Source organism: Narcine bancroftii, chromosome 9 (assembly GCF_036971445.1).
Source record: "Narcine bancroftii isolate sNarBan1 chromosome 9, sNarBan1.hap1, whole genome shotgun sequence".
Classification (NCBI taxonomy): Eukaryota; Metazoa; Chordata; class Chondrichthyes; order Torpediniformes; family Narcinidae; genus Narcine; species Narcine bancroftii.
The window spans coordinates 2,505,815-2,524,419 of record NC_091477.1 but is presented as its reverse complement, the minus strand read 5'-3'; the positions used below and the strand labels follow the sequence as shown (position 1 = coordinate 2,524,419).

The following is an 18,605-nucleotide window of genomic DNA, read 5'->3' as shown; positions in this document are numbered from 1 at the left end:
TGTCATGTTGGGGAGGCCCCGCCGGGACCGGGACCGGGGCCGGGGCCTGGGCCGGGGGGGCCGGCGGCCGCTGTTTGGCCGTCCGCTTGCCCTTGCTCTGCAGGCAGCGCTGGTGCAAGGCGAGGCTTCGCTGCCGCTCCAGCTCCAGGCGCTCGGCCGCCGCCCGGCCGTATCGCGCCTCGCAGGCCGTGTGGTGGCGACGGCACAGCTCGATCCGCTTCCGCAGCCGCTCCACCACGGCGCTGTGGCGAGGCAGCGCGAACTCGGCCATGGGCCTGCGGGCCCCGGAGGGAGCGGCGCCGGCCGCGATCCAACCCCGAACCGTCAGCGAGCGAACTCCCGGCCCGGGCTCCTCTCCATTTTTTTTATCCTCCGACCATCATCTCGACGGACCGCCGCGGACGCAGATGAGTGACAGGCAGGCCGCCCAACCACAGGCGGGTTGACGCTCTGAATGACGCGCGGCGTGACCAATAGTCGCGAGGAGAGTGGGCGTTCTTGTGAGTCATTGTTGGGAACGTCGATCAATTGGATTGAAGACTCGCCCGATACTCACCAATCACAAGCGGGCAATCCTTTATTGATCGACAGCAATTCTGACCACAGATGAAAGGCTGCCACATTTAAGCCAATCCGCATGGGCTTTCTGGGGGAGGGCTGTTTCCCAAGCTAATTCCGATAGCGTTTGGAATGGATTGACGGGAACTTAAACCAATCAAACAGTAGCTACCGTAAATTCGAATAAACGAACGACCAATCATTGCTGGCAGTATGTCCTGCCGAGATTGAGTCTTAAAATGCACCTCATGATTGCTCATGGCAATCAACGATCACCATAAAGGTCGTTCACGTTTATTAGATTTAAAGTCAACGAAGGTCTTCGAGGAACACTTTCCAACTTCCCCGGATTTGTCGCCCACGGCTGTGACGTCATTGAGTGACAGGGTCGTGAACCAATAGGCTCGTTCGCACGCGAAGCGCCCAGCCACATTGGACCAATCCCGGGAGTTGCCGTGTGAAAGTTTTCCTTCACGGAAGCAAGTTGGAAGTTTGGGTTGAATTTTTTCCCCCTAAAACCTCCCACGGAAAGAAATGGGCGGGAGAGGATTCATCAGGGGGATGAAAGGGGGGGGGAAGGGGGCTTTCTATGGCACAAAATCTGCCACGACAGGGGAAACAGTGAGAGCTTGGTTCGGAAATAGGAGACGGAGCGTGGAGTCGGACCAGCCCGACTTGCAAGCCACATGCGCCCAGTTGCACTCGCCTCTTCGACATATCGTGCTCCCATCCCTGAGAACAGCAGTCTTGCCGTTATAGGTGCATCAAATAGGATAGTGCTGAATTGATTGGCCAGGGCATCAGATTATAGGAAGAGGAACAGCAGTAGGGCTCAGTGGGGAAAATGGATCAGCTCATCAATGGCGTATTTCTGCTCCCATGACTTAAATGGTTAAGGGCATTGAGAAAATAGAGTCAAATTGGTTTTTATAAATTGTTTAACAAAATTTTTTGAGCTGGTTAGAAGATGTAGTCCAACTTGAACTTCTGATCACCAGATATCATCTGCAGTCTCCTAATATTACGAGCCCAGAGGACCCCAAAATCCAGCAATAGAAATTCACCAAGGCCTTTGCCCCTCCATAAATCTTCGTCCGCGAAGCCAAGCCAAAGAAGAAACACTGAAAGAGGGAGGGGGGAAGGGGAGAAAATGACACTGTATATTCAAGAGGGAAATGTTTGTGTATTTTGGTCAATATGGTTCATAGTGTGAAAAAAATTAAATTTAAAAATCATCTTTAAACACGACAACAGGATCAAACTTTGACTTATTGCTATTAACTTATTCCTTTCTAAATCTTAGCACACGTGTATGTAATGTATGTGTAAGTTCAGAAAAGTTGTTTGATTCACAGTCCAATCTCACTTCTCACTCCTCCAAGTTCAGGCAGTTCTTATACTCTGCACAGAATTTAAGAATTTAACATTTATGAATTTGGCCAGGCTTTGGTACTGTAAGGTAAAACATCATGAGATGGGAATGTGTAAGGAGTTACCCTGTACAGGGCTGTAACAAGATGTGAATGCATCCTTGTACTTACAAGATAAGAGAGACATTGATGGATTGAGAGGCAGGAAGCTAGCAGGGAAAGGATAGCAACAGTTTTAGTCATTGGACAAGTAATGATATGATGATGTTCTAAGCATGTATCCAAGGGTATAAAAAATCACCATTTTGCTGATAACGGCAGAATGCATTCTCCGACTAACTTTGTTAGTCGCAAGTGTTACAATCCGGTAATAAAGAACAAAGAACCCTGATTTCGACTCAGTCTGGTGTTTGTCTCACTCATTCATGAACAAAGCAGACCTAACAGTACTTGAAAAGTAAATGGTACCGCTCAGGAAGATTCTTGTCGGTGTGCAGAGATTTGTTGCTCATTGGACATCCAGAATTGACATTCCTTCCTTCTAATCAGCTACTTCAGTGTCTTGCTGAAGAAACTTGCCCCATCAGGATTTTCCAGATAATAATCTTTCTCTCAGGTCCCCAGCTTCAAAATGTTCTTTTTCTCCCCACAAGCTTACCAGCTTGTCATGTTCCACTCCCAACTGCTGAACTGGAGAACTGAATATTCTCTCTCTCACACACACACAGAACAGCCAACTGCACTCAGACAGACTGCAGCCCCAGACCTAATCTTCTGAGTTCATTTATTGCTTTCCAAAACAATAATCCATGACTCCACAGCAGGTCCAATTCACATCTACTTGTGAAGTCTTTGCAAAGGCATCCAGAGCCTGAACTGTCTGGCTTCAGCAGAGCTCTGGCATTTTAAATGAGATCTGTTTTGTATGTGACCTACACTAAAAAAATGCCACAATTTATCTCCTTTAAAACATATAGAACGATAATCTGTCACACTTTCCCCTACAAAGGAATTTCAACTAGAGTCAAAATTAACTGACTTTACAATCACTAAAGAAATAACAATACACAGTATATAACATTATAATGTAACCGAATGTTGAGAGTTTATATTTCTATACATGTTCAATTTTAACATCTTGACAAACAATCTGCTATCATATTATTTGTACCTCTGATATGATTAATTTTCAAATTATATTCTTACAACATTAAACTCCAGTTTATCAATCTTCTGTTTTTAATTCTTCATTTTATTCAAAAACACCAGAGGATTGTGGTCAGTAAACATCACAATTGGTTCATGAGCAGTACCGAGATACACATAAAACTGCTGCATGTATTATAGACAACAGTTCCTTCTCAATAGTGGTATAGTTCCTTTGATGGCTATTGAATTTTTTTGGAAAGTAGGCAACTGGATGGTCAATTTTATCATGTTTTTGTAATTCTCACTCCTCCAAGTTCACCAGTATCAGGCAATTCTTATACTGTGCATAGAATTTAACATTTATGAATTTGGCCTCGGCTTTGGTACTTGAAAGGTAAATGGTTACCGCTCAGGAAGGCACTTGTCAGTTTTCAGAGAGATTTGTTTCTCATTGGACACCCACAAATGATTCCTTCTGATCAGCCACTTCATTGTCTTGCTGAAGAAACTTGCCCCATCAGGGTTTTCTATTTAACTTTCTTTCAGGTCAAAACAGAGTTCCTTTTGTTTTCTTTATTTCAAATGAAACATTATACAGCCAGTCCTCTCCTTTTGTATGGACCACAAGGGCTTTTAAATTAAGAACTCTCAACCCATCTTCAAAATGGGGTTTCCACAAGCTTGTTCCAGTCCTTGCTGCTGAACTGTAGAACTGAATTCTCTCTCAGAAAAACTACATGACCTTCTTAGACAACCAACTGCACTCAGACACACTGCAGCTTGAAACCTAATCTTCTGAGTTCATTCATTTGTTGCTTTCCAAAACAATAATCCATTACTCCACAGCATGTCTAATTGACACTTGTGCACTTTTCAAAGTTTTTACAAAGGCACTCAAGAGCCTGAACTGTCTAGCTTGAGCAGAGCTCTGGCATTTTAAATGACATCTGTTTTGAGGTGTCTGAATGTGACCCACACTAAAAAAAAACATGCCACAATTTATCTCCTTTAAAACATTGCTATGTACAATACAAAATAACAATCTGCCACACTACATTGCACGTTTCCGATGATTTAAACAAGATTTCATTGAACAAAACTAGAATGTGTGGAATTGAAGGCAATATCCTGAACTTGTCTGATGAAAAGACAACAGATTGGGAGGCTGTGATTTGAGGTGTCAGATGAATTGGTGATAAGGCCCAACGTTTCACAATTTAGATCTCCTTGCAACTCCCTACTTCCTCCAGTCTCTCCTCCCTGGAATCACTGAAATTTCTTCTGAACCCTCCCCAAAGTCTTGACATCTTTACCAGTGTGGTGCTCAACTGGACATAAATCTTCCAGCTATGGTCAAACCAAATGTTCATCATGGTTTCTTTGCTCTTGACCTATATACCTTAATTATATTCCATGTTCCTGCACATTTTTCTTGAACAGAAAATTACCTTGCTACTTTAAATAGCAGAGATGGTGGAGCAGCATTTCACAGGTACAGCAAAACTTGCTTGATGAAGTAAACCCTGTGGCTATTGTCTACATGGACGTTGGTAAGGCCTTCAAGGTCCCACATAGGTTAGTCAGAAAGGTTCAGATACTCAGTATTCATGGTGAGGTAGTAAACTATTCTACATTGGCTATGCAGAAGACAGTGCTGGTGGTGGATAATTGCTTCTCAGACTGGAGGCCTGTGACTAATGGTGTGCCTCAGGGATTGATACTGGGACCATTGTTTGTCATCTATATCAATGATCTGGATGTGGTAAATTGGATCAGCAAGTTTGTAGATGACAAAAATTTGAAGTATGGACAATGAGGAAGATTTTCAAAGTTTGCAAAGGGATCTGGACCAGATGCAAAAATGGCAGATGGAATTTAATGTAGACAAGTGTGAGGTGTTGCATTTTGGAAGGACGAACCAAGAAAGGGCATACACGGTAAATGGTAGGGCACTGAGGAGTGCGGTAGAACAGATGGATCTGGGTATAGATAAATAATTCCCTGAAAGTGGCGTAACAGGTGGATAGGGTTGTAAAGAGAGCTTTTGGCATATTGGCCTTCATAAATCAAAGTACTGAGTACAGGATTTGGGATGCTAAGGTAAAGTTGTACAAGAAATTAGTGAGGCCAAATTTGGACTATTGTGTGCAGTTCTAGTCACCTAACTACAGGAAAGTTATCAATAAGATTGGAAGAGCAGAGATTTACTAGGATCTTGGCTGGACTTCAGCAACTGAGGTACAGGAAAAGATAAATCATGGGCCAGATTTATCCATGGCATTTTCCATGGAGGGTAGGTGAGCTGCAGAGGACATGGACTAAGAGTGAAAAGGGAAGTTTAGAGGGAACATTAGGGGGAAACATTCACAGTGTGGTGGGAGTGTGAAACGAACTGCCAGCTGAAGATTTGGTTTTAAGAAATGGGAGAGGTTTGGAAGCCTATGGATTGGCCGCACGTCAGTGGGACCACGGAGAAAAAGTTTGACAGACTGGAAGGGCTTGTTTCTTTGCTGAAATGTTCTATGGTTTTTTACCTCTGGCTGCGTGGAGTTTGCATGTTCCTATAGACTTAGTGATAGGTAGGTGAATTGGCTGCTGTCTGTTGCCTACAGTGTAGGTGGCTGGTGGGAAATTTGGCAGTAGGTATGGCATGGGAGAATGGGATTGCTGTGAGTTGACACTGGTTCAATAATACAAATGGCCTTGTGTTACAAGGAAATAGGTCAAAGGTGTACACATACCTTAAAATTCCCATGCAGAACTGTGGCCTGTTTGATGCATCGAATCTTGTTCTTCCAATCAAAATGTAACATCACATTTCTCAACTCTATGTAAATCAATCCAATCTACAGCCCCTTGAGGTCCATCATTAACATCACTACAAATTAGGAAATTGTACCATCGTCAGAAAAGTAGTGACCTTCGACCCTTGCAAAACACCATATGGTATTATCCACTTGGTTTCTCTCCACAGACACTACCTTCCTTACTATTTCCAGCATTTAACGCTTGGCAAGTTTTGAATTTCATCCTTTCACTGTTATTTAGTCAATTTTCTATCCAAGCTGCTTACAGTATGTTTTATTCCACAGCCTTCCATCTTGCTGATCAGCCTTCAACAAACACTTTCAACGTTCACCTCCCCTCTTGTTGCAAGAACAGAAAATCAGATTTCATTGGGTCCAATTTGGTCTCAACAAATCCATGCTGCCTTTCTCCAATTAATACACAACTGGCAATCCAATGCTGATTGGTGTTTCTAGAACTTTCCTGACAAGGTTAAACTGCAGGGTGAAGTTACTAGGTTTGCACATATTTTTGAAAACTGCACATATTATCCCATTGTAATCCTCAAGCACTACTCTTTAACCCATTTCTTGGAGTAAATCATGGGCCAGAGCCTTCAACATCCTCTCTCCAGAATTCAAATGCATTCCACACACAGTTTGTTCAAATGGTTCTAGCTCTCTAGAATCTTTTTTTGTCATCCAGTTTATGCTTCTACCACCCAATCAGACAATGGGTTCAGACCCCTACCACCTGTGTGGATAATCCATTTCATCTTCCCTTAACCTTTGTACTATTCATTTTAAATCAATGCCAATTTTTCACCCATTTAAGATTATAAAGTCTGTTTTAGGCTCTTCAGACCAACTTTATCTATGTTGATCAAACTGTCAACCAAACTCATCCCATTTGCCTGGATTCAGCCCATGTCCCTCTAAACCTTTCCTATCCAGGTCCCTGTCTAAATGTCCATCATAAGTGATTGTCCCCACCTCAAATAGTTCCTCTGGAAGTTCATTCCACTGTGCAGAAAATCATTCATCTCTCCTTACCCAAAAAAATTCATCTATTCGCCTCAATTTTATAAACCTCAATAAATGTCTCTTGCATGCTAGAGCTGAGTCTCAGTCTTTTTCCACATTCAAGCCAGCCAGTCCCAGTAACATTTTGGTGAATATTTTCTGCACCCTTTCCAGTCTAATATCTTTCCTATAGATGGGTGATCAGAACTGCAAGTGCAGTCTGACTAACCAATTCTATAGTTGTAACATGTCATTCCTGCTTGTACATTCAATGCACTGACCAATTAGAGCAAACATGCCAAACATCATCTTCACCTTCCTGTCTGTGCCACTACTTTCATGAAACTATGTACATGTAACCTGAAGTCTCTGTACTGCAACATTCTCCAAGGCCCTATCTGATCCCTGGCTCACTGTTCTCTTATAATGGGCACCTGAATCTCCAAAACAAGGCAGAGAAACAAGAGGGAAGTCATGTTAATAATTTTATTCATTAATTTAGACATACAGCATGGTAACAGGCCTTTTCAGCCCACGTGCCTGTGCCATCCAATTGACCTACAACCCCCCGGTACATTTTAGAGGGTGGGAAGAAACCAAAGCATTCAGAGGAAACCCATGCAGACATGGAGAGAACACACAACTCCTTACAAACAGCATGAGATAAAACCCCTGCTGCCCCACAAGTGTTGAGGTGAAACATTTGCTCAAGCCAGTCTCTGTTGGCACACCTCTTGATATAGGTGAGAGCTTGTGAAAAAAAATTACTTGTGCAAGAAACATATGGGGGGGGGGGTTCTAGGTTAATTAGGTGTATTTGGGCAGCAGGGGCTTGTGGGCCAGAAGGGCCTGTTGCATTAAAATTTAAACCATCACACTTCGAATTCTACTAAGTGAAATGCTGCCATGCATAGGGGCTTGTGGAAGCCGCAAGGAGAGATGGATAGGTACCCAAACTTTGGGTTGATACCTCCTTCTGCACTGTTTCTTGAAACAGTCAATTAATGCAATGGTTTAAAATGAACTTAATTGGGGATCCTGCAAGAAATTCCTCATTGCTGAATACTGTGAACATCTCTCAGGGCATTTTCCTATCCAATGAATGCTATTCATCACAAGTTGAATTAATCAGATATGTTTGAGATCACAATGTTGCAGCCATTCTCAACCTTGCTTTGGCTGCAGCCCCTTAGGACTCTGCTGTTTATATGGCCCCCCCTTCCCTTTGAAGGGGGCAAGTTTTGTTGGTTTCTTCCAGACTTTTCTACTTTTCTTCTACTTCCATACACCTTAGGATCCCCCTTCAGGATTTCAGTCAATGTATTCTTCCCCCCCCCCCCCCCCCCCCCAACTCCATGGGTGGTGAGGGGGATATGGCCCTCATTGAGAATGGCTAATTTAGAACACAGGAGAAAATGTTTTAGGTTAAAGACCCTTCATCAGCATTAATAAAGAGACAAAAAGGCTTGTTAAACAGCAGGGAAGGCACAAGGTCTCTGATGGGTAAAGCCTGGGTGACCATAGGGATGCAGTTATCCAGTTAAGTGAATGGGATCAGTTAGAGGGTGAGAGACAAAAAATGTAGGAGTTGTGAAATACAACTTGGCTATGACCTCCCCTTTTCAATGGGAAAAAAGGAAAAACTAGTAGAGCCAATATCACATTGAACTGATTGACAGAGAAATTGTGAAGTTGCACAAAAGGCAATAGATTTGAAATTAAACATGGTCCAGAGGGCAGCAATCCACCTCGACTGATAACGGGGTGCCATTCCTCAAACACCAAATGCAGGATATTGAAAGAAATGCTCATAGATTCCTTTCATCTGGAAGAACCATCTTGATGGTGAAAGGGATATGGTTTAAAAAGTCTTGCTTCTCCTCTGATGTCATGGGAAGCATTGTGAGAAGGAGAATGGTCAGTGGAGAGCAAAGAGGGAGCTGCAGAGAAAGTGATCCCTTTAAATATGGTGATGGAATCTAACCAAAAGTGACAGAAATCATACTGTTCCTTGTATTGGAAAATAGCTCTGAAAAAGGTAAGTTTGAGGAGCAAGTTAAAATAAAATCTATGTAGATCAGGTCTGGAGTAGAAAAATTTGAAAACCTGAATAGCTGGGATGGGTAAAGTTGAAAAGGGAAAAAGTGATGGCACAGATTTGTACAAAAGAGTCAAAACCAAACATTTAGATGTGGATGCCAGCACAATGAAGAGCCAGACATGTTTTAATTAAATTTTTTTTAGTCGCAGGAATCAATTTTAATCACATGATCTTGAACTTGCATTCCTGTAAGGGATGTATTCAAACATAATTTAACCTGGGATACAAACTAAGTCAATTTTATCTAATACCAATCTCTATACATAATCAGCATTTTTAAAACTTATAAAACATCTTTGTGAATGGTCATTGTGTGCTACCTTTCAACCATCAAGGGGTTAGTGTGTCTACCCTACTCAAATCATCCACCCAGTCGATGGAGACCCTTCAAACTAGGTGGCAAGCATATATATATATTTTTTTAAAAAGTGAACATTAAACCTCAAATTATAAATTGACAACATTGTAAAGAAAATCCCATTACTCTGCAAAACAAAAATCAGTACTTTTTTTGCAAACTCAAATGATGTTTAAATTTGCTTGGAATTTTCTCTCTTGGATCTGACTTGGCTTAGTGAAACACCTGTTGCAGTTGATTGCTGTTCAAAGTTTAAGTCACAAACAATTCAGAAAATTATCCAGCTCAGTTTTCAAGGATTTGTCTTATGACGCAAGTACACCAAAAGGCAGCCTGAGTATCATGGGAAGATGGCAATTAGATGATGCAGTCACATTACAACCTTGATATTTATGAGTTTTGAAATCCTCTCCTTGCATATTTTAATCAGAGATTATACCAGTGCTCAACAACATTTATACCCAGGGTAGCTTTAAAGTGACAGTTACACATTCTTGGCATTATCAGTTTCTTCATTTGCAAGTTTAATTCTTAAAGCCTCGCATTAGGAGTGAAAATAAATAGCCACATAGATAATGGAATCCATTAAACACCAAGGTAACATTCAGTGAAAGTTCTGGGCTATTCTACAAGCACAATGGAACATCTTCAGTGGTCTTTGCCATCTTACCTCCAACACAAAACTACCAACTAGTGTTACTGTGACAGTAGATCCCCATCAATCCAATTCAAACAAATCATGAACTCTACCACAAATGATTACAGTTCAACAAGGCAATTAAGCAAAATTAAACACAACAGCAAATATTAAAAATTTATGGGACTCAGCCAGGCTGGGGAGGGGTGGCAGGTTTGGAATATAAATTGCAGTTAATTGAGTTAGATCCTTTAATTGAATTACTTCAAATCGATGGCAGCAGCAAAAAAAAACATAAAATGGACAATTCAGTGCAATAGAACATGGCTAGCAGAAAATGCATAACAAACCACATTGCTCCTTTAAAACTCTAGCTATTTCAACAAGGTATTTGGAATTGGAAGAGAAATGTATAAATGCAGATATCTAGTACTTTGACTAAATTTGCCTCACATCATGTCTAACAACTTGCTTGGTCATTGGATGTACCTGAACACTTGTGAACTGGGAATGTCACCCAAGGTGGTCTGGGTTGATTTGTGCCAGAGCAGCCTTTCCTAACTCACCCACCAAAGCAGTCTATCAGGCAAAGAAAAATAATGCAGATACTAGAATCTGGAGTGAACAAAGAGAAGCTGGAGGGACTTGGTCTTGTCAAAGTCTGACCCGAAAAATTCTGCTGCAGACTCTCAAGCTCCTCTCAGTTCATTAATTTTATCAGGAATTTTAATCAAGGAAAAGATTCTCTTGCCAGTAAACTTATCAACACATGACAAAATGGTGACATCAAAGAGGAGTTTTAATAAGCAAAGAGAGGAATATTAGATATTATTAGGGGTCAGAAAACACTGGAAAAGTCACTCATGGGTTTGTTTGTCACTGAACACTAGGAAGATCTTGGGAGCTGTGCAGTTTTAAAGTAAAAACCTTCCACCAGACCAGAACAACTACTAGCACCATGTTTTACTAAAGATGGATTGTTTTCCTGTTACGTTAATTTATAATGAATTGGGCACTTATTTCTATTGACAAAATGCCAGCAGAATATCACTGGTGTGATTTTAGTAAAAAGATGAACTAAGTTCCACAATGAGAGCATCGTGTGTTTGTGCAGGCATAGCCATGTTCATATACTTATATCATTAAGAGTAATACTGTTTGCCAGATAGCTATTCAATGCTCAACATCTTCAACTGTCCCACCCAACCCCATTCCCTCTGACCTCACACACACATTTTAGGTTTAAAAATCTCTGCATCTCAGCTTGGAAAGGGGATGGGTTAGAGGGGCGGAAATGAATCAAAATGAGATGAGAATAGTATTGGTTCCAGATTTTGGAGCAGGGTGGATGGGAGAATAGAAATTCTCCCTCCTGTTCTAATGATGGGAAATTGGGAGAGTAGGCACAACAGGGAGCTTGTGGCAAGGCTGGCACAGGTCATGAAAGTAAAACGCTAAGCTTCTGCTTATTGCTCCCAATGGGATGGAGCAGGAACAAGTTCAAGACAAATTAGGATGTGCAATGGAAACTGACTCCACCCGTGTCAAGTATCCCTATTCCACCAATTCTGAGTTTTCTCAGGGCATAAGATCAGGAAGGCTTTCTGTTGGAATTAACAGGATTTCATTCTAGAAGGACTTTTTGGGGAATGTGGTCTGCCTGTAGTTAAGTGACATAGAGTCCTGCTCAATTCCCCACTTGCCCCACCCTCTCCATCCTCCACACTGGCTTTTTGCAGTAGGTCAATGACCTAAGAGAGCATTTCTAAAATTTAGCAAGCCTGAAATCCAATGCAATGAACTAATTTAACAAAAGGTAATTGGCTTCAGGCTGTAAAATAAGCAGGAATTTGTTTCTATGGTCACATATACATAAAACATTTCAATTCAGGTTTCAATTCTTGCCAAACACATACAATAACCTGGTCTACCTAGTGTTTGGTCAGTACAGTGTAGGGGTTTTTATCGTTGCACATTTGTCTCATGAAATCCTGTAAAAAGTTCAGTTGCAGAAATGATGGTTTCGCCTCTGATGTCCCAAGTCATGCCCAAACGATGTAATGACAGTAACATTTCAATCATTCTGTGGCTTTGTACTGGCACTGTCCATCTTCTGTAACAAAAAAATTCATGAATAGAATAGAGCAAGATAAAAATCAGAGCCCTGATTGACTATGCACAGAGAACTGTAGTTCTTAGTGTTAGGACAAAGGACCTGCTTAATAATGTTAAGCTTCAAGCTCCTAAGAGTAAACAGCTCCAGAAATCGATCCTGGTCCACCAACATCGACGCATGGGGCAAGCTTCCTCATAAGGCACGTCATTATCATCCTTCAACTTCGATAGATGCACCTCCAATGGAGGTTGCAAGACCAGCTGAGCACCGTTGAAAGTATCCTGTCATTGTACAGAAAATACTCAAAGACCACAAGAAATTGTACAGGGTTGCGAATGTGGCTCAGGCCATCACATGTATCCCCTCCCCTCCATCTCCCACTGCTATGGAAAAGCAGCCAACATATTAAAAGACTCATCCCACCTTAGCCACACACACTTTACCTGCCTCCTCCTGTCAGGAAGATTTTCAAGTGTGAAATCATTCAAGATTCAATTTGCTGTCATGTAATAAGTATCAATAATACACAAAATTGCTTTTACCTGCTGTAAGGCAGACGGATTCACCATCGGCAGAAATTGTCTGAAGCGCTTCCTTATAGTCAGAAAAGGAGATCCGAAAGAGAAATCCCGCCACCTCCGCTGAGTCACCACAAGCACTTCTGCAGCCACAGAAGTCCAAACTCTAGATCCAAACCTCCAACACTATCAGGAAACCTTCAGCATCCCCTCACATCCTGGTTCCGATACCTGGCACCCCTTCAGCCAGTTTCGAGCCAATGTCCAGCAGTCCACAGCCTGGCACAAGTTCCCCGACAGCATTCTCCAGCAGCCCACAGGTTCCTCACCTCGAGTCGCCAGCAAACCTCCACATGCATGGGTCTTTCAGCCACAGAACCCCTCACTAGTCCGCCACCTGGGACACCGTTCCATGGGTCATTTCCTCTGTTTCTCAGATATGGATGGTCCCCTCCACTCCCCCTGGAGCCCTCCACTCCCCCTGGAGCCCTCCACTCCCCCTGGAGCCCTCCACTCCCCCTGGAGCCCTCCACTCCCCCTGGAGCCCTCCACTCCCCCTGGAGCCCTCCACTCCCCCTGGAGCCCTCCACTCCCCCTGGAGCCCTCCACTCCCCCTGGAGCCCTCCACTCCCCCTGGAGCCCTCCACTCCCCCTGGAGCCCTCCACTCCCCCTGGAGCCCTCCACTCCCCCTGGAGCCCTCCACTCCCCCTGGAGCCCTCCACTCCCCCTGGAGCCCTCCACTCCCCCTGGAGCCCTCCACTCCCCCTGGAGCCCTCCACTCCCCCTGGAGCCCTCCACTCCCCCTGGAGCCCTCCACTCCCCCTGGAGCCCTCCACTCCCCCTGGAGCCCTCCACTCCCCCTGGAGCCCTCCACTCCCCCTGGAGCCCTCCACTCCCCCTGGAGCCCTCCACTCCCCCTGGAGCCCTCCACTCCCCCTGGAGCCCTCCACTCCCCCTGGAGCCCTCCACTCCCCCTGGAGCCCTCCACTCCCCCTGGAGCCCTCCACTCCCCCTGGAGCCCTCCACTCCCCCTGGAGCCCTCCACTCCCCCTGGAGCCCTCCACTCCCCCTGGAGCCCTCCACTCCCCCTGGAGCCCTCCACTCCCCCTGGAGCCCTCCACTCCCCCTGGAGCCCTCCACTCCCCCTGGAGCCCTCCACTCCCCCTGGAGCCCTCCACTCCCCCTGGAGCCCTCCACTCCCCCTGGAGCCCTCCACTCCCCCTGGAGCCCTCCACTCCCCCTGGAGCCCTCCACTCCCCCTGGAGCCCTCCACTCCCCCTGGAGCCCTCCACTCCCCCTGGAGCCCTCCACTCCCCCTGGAGCCCTCCACTCCCCCTGGAGCCCTCCACTCCCCCTGGAGCCCTCCACTCCCCCTGGAGCCCTCCACTCCCCCTGGAGCCCTCCACTCCCCCTGGAGCCCTCCACTCCCCCTGGAGCCCTCCACTCCCCCTGGAGCCCTCCACTCCCCCTGGAGCCCTCCACTCCCCCTGGAGCCCTCCACTCCCCCTGGAGCCCTCCACTCCCCCTGGAGCCCTCCACTCCCCCTGGAGCCCTCCACTCCCCCTGGAGCCCTCCACTCCCCCTGGAGCCCTCCACTCCCCCTGGAGCCCTCCACTCCCCCTGGAGCCCTCCACTCCCCCTGGAGCCCTCCACTCCCCCTGGAGCCCTCCACTCCCCCTGGAGCCCTCCACTCCCCCTGGAGCCCTCCACTCCCCCTGGAGCCCTCCACTCCCCCTGGAGCCCTCCACTCCCCCTGGAGCCCTCCACTCCCCCTGGAGCCCTCCACTCCCCCTGGAGCCCTCCACTCCCCCTGGAGCCCTCCACTCCCCCTGGAGCCCTCCACTCCCCCTGGAGCCCTCCACTCCCCCTGGAGCCCTCCACTCCCCCTGGAGCCCTCCACTCCCCCTGGAGCCCTCCACTCCCCCTGGAGCCCTCCACTCCCCCTGGAGCCCTCCACTCCCCCTGGAGGCTCTGTCACTGATTACAGACGCCACTATCTTGGAAACCCTGCGGTCGAGGGATTTTAAATAATACTACTTTTGGCTCCTTAAACGGGCTGTTCAAAGCCTGTGCAGAGCTGATGACAGTTGACTGGGCAGTTGGACTCTGCTGGATTGCTGGATTTCCGCTATTCACTCTCCGGGTCCTGTAACAGTAGCAATGCCACCATTTTGAAGCCACCAGATTCAAGGACAGTTTCATTCCCACTTATTAGACTCCTGATTGAACTTCACAAAGGCAAAATGTTGTTGCTTTGCTCGGTATTAATAGATCTGTGCTTCTGTACTGAGTCCTACTTCCTGTATGATGCCCAAGCTGTTTAGCTGGATTGTTCACAAAATATCCTTTATCACTGCATCTTGGCACACATGACAGTAAATCTGAACTTTATACTTTCAGAAAAGCTATCTAAACATTTGAGAAATTAAACGAGTTCATTAGCATCCATATGGGGAAAGAAAATGCCCTTGGATTCTCAGTGTGCAACTACGAACCCTCAATGTTTTGTTGGATGATTCATGAATACTGGCATTTCAACTTATTAAAATAAATTGTACGTGATTGCATGCATTCTTTGATATTCTACATCAGCTATACCTATTGTCCCACTCCTTAAATACTGTCCACTATGTATACTCTGGTCAGAAAGTACCATTGCCTTGATCGCCAATGCCAAAGGGTTGAAATGCTATTTCGTTGGTGTAAATTGAGCCATAATATCCTATCCATAGAAATTCACACAAGGCAGCTCAACAGTCCACCCAGAGCAAAACCCAATCTTCAGATGGATCAACTTCCCACCCTTGGTCCAGAGCGACAGCTTTCTGCCTCATTACTTCAGTGTGTACTAGACCCTAGTGAAAAAATGTTTCAATCCCCTTTAATCTTTCTACCATAGCCTCTGGTTATTGACCAAGAAAATTGGGCATTTCTATTTATAGTTACAGAACCAGAGAGCACAGCAAGTATGGGCCCTTCAGCACAGAGCACAGCAAGTATGGGCCCTTCAGCACAGAGCACAGCAAGTATGGGCCCTTCAGCACAGAGCACAGCAAGTATGGGCCCTTCAGCACAGATCACAGCAAGTATGGGCCCTTCAGCACAGAGCACAGCAAGTATGGGCCCTTCAGCACAGAGCACAGCAAGTATGGGCCCTTCAGCACAGAGCACAGCAAGTATGGGCCCTTCAGCACAGAGCACAGCAAGTATGGGCCCTTCAGCACAGAGCACAGCAAGTATGGGCCCTTCAGCACAGAGCACAGCAAGTATGGGCCCTTCAGCACAGAGCACAGCAAGTATGGGCCCTTCAGCACAGAGCACAGCAAGTATGGGCCCTTCAGCACAGAGCACAGCAAGTATGGGCCCTTCAGCACAGAGCACAGCAAGTATGGGCCCTTCAGCACAGAGCACAGCAAGTATGGGCCCTTCAGCACAGAGCACAGCAAGTATGGGCCCTTCAGCACAGAGCACAGTATGTATGGGCCCTTCAGCACATGATGTGCCAGCCCATATAAACCTACTGCATCATCAATCCAACCTTTCCCCTCCAACTCTCCATTTTTCCTGTCTGATTACTTATCTAAGGGTCTCTTAAATGTCCCTACTGTATAACTCTTCATTTCAACCTTTAATTCTTTGGTTTCCTGTTTCTTGGTATCAAATTGACTTCTTATATACACCACTGCCTTCAGCAAAAGTAGATTTCTCATGTAGGTTGAGGTGGGATTTGCTGGTTTCATTTCTCAACTTCAATTCAAAAATCAAATGGAAAAAATAAAATTGAAAAGCCATGCAGGAAAAAGAGCAAATTGATGGAATGAGAATTATTCTTTTCCCCTCCCGAAGAGTAAATTCAGTTATAGAGCAAGGAAACAGCCCCTCTAGCCCAACTTATCCATGCTGATCAAGATAATCTTATGGTCTTGTTTGTCCCATATCCCTTAAAAACCTTTCCTATTCATGAAACTGTTTAAATAGCACAACTGTCTGCCTCTCCCACTGATATGTCATAGACATTGCCCAGAAAAGTGTTCTACTAATACTGGGCTTTTATGAACAGACTATAACTACCAGTTTAGTGGGAAGCCATCTGTTAAACCAGTAGGGTAGAGTATCTCTACAGCCATAGCCAATAGCAACCAGTCAGTATAATACACTCCCCATTACATCATCACACTCACCTCTTCCATGCACCCACTATCTTGTGTGGATCAATTTGCATTCAGGTCCCCTTTGAATCTTAGCTCTTGCCTTGAACTATTCCCTCTAGTTTAAGGAAAAAAGGCATGGAAAAGAGCCTCCATTACAGAGACCCATGTTGTTTTCACTCTGGAGCCTGCATGAAATGTAACCCAAATCTCACACGAACCCCCTCTCCATTTCTTTCACGACTTACTTCATCAGATTGCTCAGCACTTGGATTCTCCCTCGTCTCTTTTTCCTCTTCCTCCTCCTCCTCCTCCTCCTCTTCCTCCTGGCTTGTATTTTCCAAAGCATCCTCGATATCACTCTTCTGTTTCTCTTCAGCTGGAATTTTGAAACAAGTTAGGGTAGACAGCCAGAATCCTCTTCCCAGGGTAAAAATATCAGTGGGCATGCATTAGGTGAAAGGTTGGGGAGAGTGGTTTCATACAGATGTGTGGAGCAAAGTTTTTTTTAAAAAAGGTGCTGAGTGTCTCGTATAGTTTTTAGGAGAAATGGTGGAAGCAGATCCAATAGTAGTGGTTTAGAAGTTTCTAAATAGATATGAATATGCAAGGAATGGACAGTTTAATAAGAATGTCAAAGGTCATAGGGAAAAGACAGGAGAATGGATTCAAGGAAAAATACAGCAGTCATGATTTGATTGGAAGAGCAGATGTGTTGGGCTAAATGGCCCAAATTTGCTCCTACATCTTATACTCTTATGGATTTGTATCACATGCAAGCAGAAGAGTTTTGATTTTTAATTTAAAAAAAGTGTGCCTGGTGCAGACATGTGAGCCTGAGCTGTGCTATAAATTTCTAACTGCACACCAGCAGAAAATAAGGAGATAGCCATGGATATAATCTGAGCACTTTTGATGAGGCACTTCATATCCGGTGAATCAACATTTATTGACACCCATTATCCATCTGTAGACGTAACTCATTTACATTCAGTGGAGATCAATTTGTAATTTCTTAACCTGTTCCATTTCTGCTTAAGCTTGCATTACTTTTGTCAGTGAACAATCCTTTTTCTATTTGCTGAAAAACTTAAATCTCAGTTTTATTCCAATTAAAAGTCTACACCAATAGCATGACTAAGACACTGCCAACCTGCCACGTGTTGTGTTACCCATTTGCCTTTGAAGATATGCACAACATAATCGGTTCTACAGGAAATCAACAGGCTACACAGTGCCAGTGGGGGGAAAACAGTCATCGTTTTGGATCAGAACTGAATGTGGAGATGAGAAACTAGTGGAAAGAGGACAGAGTGGGAGGAGGAGGACAGCAGGGCCATGGGGGAATTGGTGAACAAGGAGAGAAAGAATGGTGAACAGAGGTAGTAGATTAGGAAATACTCGATAAAAATGAGAGGCAAGAAAAACCGGGTTTCCGCATACCCAGTTCTCCTTTCAAATGGAACTTGCCAATACTTACTTATCTTTTCCTCCTCCCTTTCATTTTTCTCTTCTTCCTTCTGCTCTTCTTTCTCCTCTTCATCCTTTACATCAGGCTGTGGGGCATCAGTCTTTTTGTATTCTGCAGCAGCATCTTTCTACAGAAACAATCAACTCTTAATTCGGTTTATTCCCAATATTCCACCAATCCATGTCAAATTGGCACCTGTCATGTCAGGGTCACTGGGCAAGTCTAAACCACATCCAGCTATAGAATTAGGAACAAAACACAAAAGTCTGCAAACACAGTGTCTGAGATGTGCTGAGTGCAGAATGTTCCCACTATCTTCTCTGAAATGCCTGCCTTATCTTAAGATTGGAGAACATTTTCCATCAAGTG

General features: G+C 44.8%; 2 protein-coding genes across 6 annotated transcripts in view; both read right to left on the bottom strand.

Annotated features, from left to right (window-relative positions):
* maml1 (mastermind-like transcriptional coactivator 1) overlaps positions 1 to 434 on the bottom strand; it is a 22,064-nt gene extending 21,630 nt beyond the window's left edge. The window contains exon 1 of the mRNA XM_069897835.1: positions 8 to 434. Coding sequence (XP_069753936.1) covers positions 8 to 271 — 264 coding nt within the window. The 5' untranslated portion in view covers positions 272 to 434. The remainder of the gene's footprint in view (positions 1 to 7) is intronic.
* An 8,636-nt stretch (positions 435 to 9,070) lies between these two features.
* The window catches only part of canx (calnexin), a 52,780-nt gene continuing 43,245 nt past the window's right edge, over positions 9,071 to 18,605 (bottom strand). For 4 of the 5 annotated variants that reach the window (XM_069897975.1, XM_069897979.1, XM_069897980.1 and 1 more), the window contains 3 exons: positions 18,246 to 18,363; positions 17,014 to 17,144; positions 9,071 to 12,095 (listed from right to left, as the gene is read on the bottom strand). In XM_069897975.1, the coding sequence (XP_069754076.1) occupies positions 12,057 to 12,095; positions 17,014 to 17,144; positions 18,246 to 18,363 (288 nt within the window). In that variant the 3' untranslated portion in view covers positions 9,071 to 12,056. The remainder of the gene's footprint in view (positions 12,096 to 17,013; positions 17,145 to 18,245; positions 18,364 to 18,605) is intronic. The other variant, XM_069897977.1, reaches the window with a different exon arrangement.